This window comes from Gossypium hirsutum, chromosome A04 (genome assembly GCF_007990345.1).
Source record: "Gossypium hirsutum isolate 1008001.06 chromosome A04, Gossypium_hirsutum_v2.1, whole genome shotgun sequence".
Taxonomy (NCBI): domain Eukaryota; kingdom Viridiplantae; phylum Streptophyta; class Magnoliopsida; order Malvales; family Malvaceae; genus Gossypium; species Gossypium hirsutum.
Window position 1 is genome coordinate 68,694,478 of NC_053427.1, and position 2,780 is coordinate 68,697,257.

General features: G+C 32.7%; 1 protein-coding gene across 1 annotated transcript; it reads left to right on the top strand.

Annotated features, from left to right (window-relative positions):
- On the top strand, positions 1-2,436 carry LOC107949272 (peroxidase 21). The gene is made up of 5 exons (XM_016883998.2): positions 1-266; positions 467-615; positions 730-918; positions 1,011-1,176; positions 1,943-2,436. Exons 1-5 carry the CDS (start codon positions 191-193, stop codon positions 2,347-2,349), a joined length of 987 nt encoding a protein of 328 aa, XP_016739487.2. The 5' UTR covers positions 1-190; the 3' UTR covers positions 2,350-2,436.
- The last annotated feature ends 344 nt before the right edge of the window (positions 2,437-2,780 follow it).

Sequence of the window (2,780 nt, forward strand, 5' to 3'; positions counted from 1 at the left end):
AGCACTTACCCAAGTGGACTGAAGGTCAACGAAAGTGGCGTAGTGGAGCGAGCGACAGTTAAAAGGCAACTCATTTTATTAGTTAAAATTTTCTGTTCTCTTCTTAAACCTTGCTATATAAGGCATTGGCACAGTCTTTGAGTTTGGATCAACCTAACATTTCAACCAAAAATATATTAAATCCAAGGACATGACTCTTAACAAGCACCATTGCTGCTCCACCTTCATCTTTCTGCTATTAATACTGCTCTCACAGTTTTATTCTGGTAATTTAACTATTTATTTTGATCCCTTTATTTGGTATTTATTACGTTAGAGCATCGTGTTAGTAAGGTGAAACTATTGTCTTCTTTGCGTATCATTATCTTGAACAGCAATGCATTATTTTATTGAATTTAATGGTTGCTTTTCAATGCAATGGTATCCAAAGAAGACAATATTAAGATAATATGAACTTTGGTTGCAGTGAAAAGTGAACTTCAATTGAACTACTACGCAGAAAGTTGCCCAAGTGCGGCAGAGATTATCAAACAACAAGTTATTAAGCTGTACAACAAACATGGAAATACAGCAGTTTCTTGGGTTAGAAATCTCTTCCATGACTGCATGGTCAAGGTAAATATATATATGTATACAAATTCATTGTTTTATTGATCAAATAGCTTGCTATATATAATTAACCCTATTATAATGATATTATTAATTGATGAGCTGCTTTGTGGAATGCAGTCATGTGATGCATCGCTGCTGTTACGGAGGGTGAAGGGAATGGAATCGGAGCAAGAATCGGATAGGAGTTTTGGGATGAGAAATTTCAAGTACATTAACACAATCAAAGAGGCTGTGGAGAAAGAATGTCCGATGACAGTTTCTTGTGCTGATATCGTCTCTCTTTCTGCTAGAGATGGCATTGTCATGGTTCTTATTCAAATTCTTCTCTTTTGCTTTTCATTTAACAGAAGAATATTGTAAAATGTTTACCCTAGTTTGTGCCTGCATATGGTTTACAGCTTGGAGGACCACGCATTGAAATGAGAAGCGGTAGGAAAGATAGCAAGCAAAGTTACCCGACAGAGGTGCAAAATACCATCCCCAACCACAACGACACCATTGATTTGGTGCTTGCTCGCTTTCAATCCATTGGCATAGACACCCCAGGAACTGTTGCTTTATTAGGTATTAATACATGCCTTTCTCTTCTCCTATTTTTTCTCAATTTAACCACAAACAAATTATTCATTATGCGAAAAATTATTTGATATATAATGGGCAAAAACGAATTGGGTTTAAATAGTGACATCCTCTTATTTTAAAAATATATATAACAAAATTAAATTCTACTATTGGTCCCTGATTAAATTATATATTTCTCTCTTTACTCTAATTTGAAAATTTTGAAATTTCGATCCTTGATACAAACAATAGCAATTAAATTCATTTAGTCAGATTCTACCATCAATCTCATACTATGCGTAAGTTATAGATTTAATCAATATTCTTCAATTTGATTAGCTTTAATTTTGATACTTTTTGAATTTCAAACTACTTGTTAAATCTAGTAACTAAAATAGCACGACTCTTATAAATATTATATGAAAATAACACATTAATATGCTATTTTGGAAAGACCATAATTTGGATTAACATATCTAATAGTTACGGTTAAGATTAAAACTAACATTTCAAAATTTAAAAAATATAAATAACCAAATTAGAGTAGATAGACTAAATTTGTAACTCATGCATAGTACAAGTACTAATTGCAAAATTTGACCTAAAAAATGAAGTACGAGACATTTTCAGTGAAGATGTATCAAATGTTCCACCTTAATTTGCACTGAATTAACAAACCCAAAGTTTAAAAGTGACCTATAAAAGCTCAGGTGTTACGTTAATAAAATATTAGAGTCTTAGTTTTAGTGATCCGTATGACTGTTAGTAGGAGCTCACTCGGTAGGGCGAGTTCATTGTGTAAACTTGGTACACAGACTTTACCCCACAGTTGATCCAACACTGGACCCTGAGCATGCTGAGTACCTCAAAAGGAGGTGCCCGACACCCGACCCGGATCCGAAAGCGGTGTTGTACTCTAGAAATGACCTGGAAACGCCAATGATACTGGACAATATGTACTACAAGAACTTGTTGAAACACAAGGGGTTACTCATGGTGGATCAGCAATTGACTTCTCATCCACTTACTTCACCTTTGGTTGAGAAAATGGCTGCCGATAATGGATATTTCCACGACCAATTTGCGAAAGCTGTGCTGTTGTTATCAGAGAACAACCCACTTAATGAAGATCAAGGCGAGATTCGAAAAGATTGTCGCTATGTCAACCTTGTTTGATTATTACAACAATCTTAAATTAAACCTGTAATTTCGATTCACTTCCTTTAATAAAACTTATTATTGCAATATTAATATTTTGAAATTTTAACTAAATCATTTTAAAGTTAGAAAAAAAATTAAAATTGAATTATAATTTGGGAGTTTCATATTAATTATCCGTAGTTATAATTAGACTTGTTTAAAGTTGAGTTATTCATCCAAACTCCAAGATCTGCTCAAAATTTGGAAGGATTCGTGTAAATATATTAGACTCGAAAAATGAACTTCGATAAAAAAATTGGGTAAGTTTAAATTATGGACCGAGATTGAACTTGAATATTCAATGTTGTTTTCTAATCTTTTAATATATTATATTATGTTGTTTTTATATATTATGGAATTTATAGCACATAAAAAATTAAGGAAAATTATTTGATATACTGTCAGTG

Coding starts and splice junctions, on each gene's coding strand:
- LOC107949272 (XM_016883998.2), top strand. CDS start 191: ATGACTCTTAACAAGCACCATTGCTGCTCCACCTTCATCTTTCTGCTA. Junction 616..729: donor TCCATGACTGCATGGTCAAG/GTAAATATATAT, acceptor TGTGGAATGCAG/TCATGTGATGCATCGCTGCT. Junction 1,177..1,942: donor AGGAACTGTTGCTTTATTAG/GTATTAATACAT, acceptor GACTGTTAGTAG/GAGCTCACTCGGTAGGGCGA.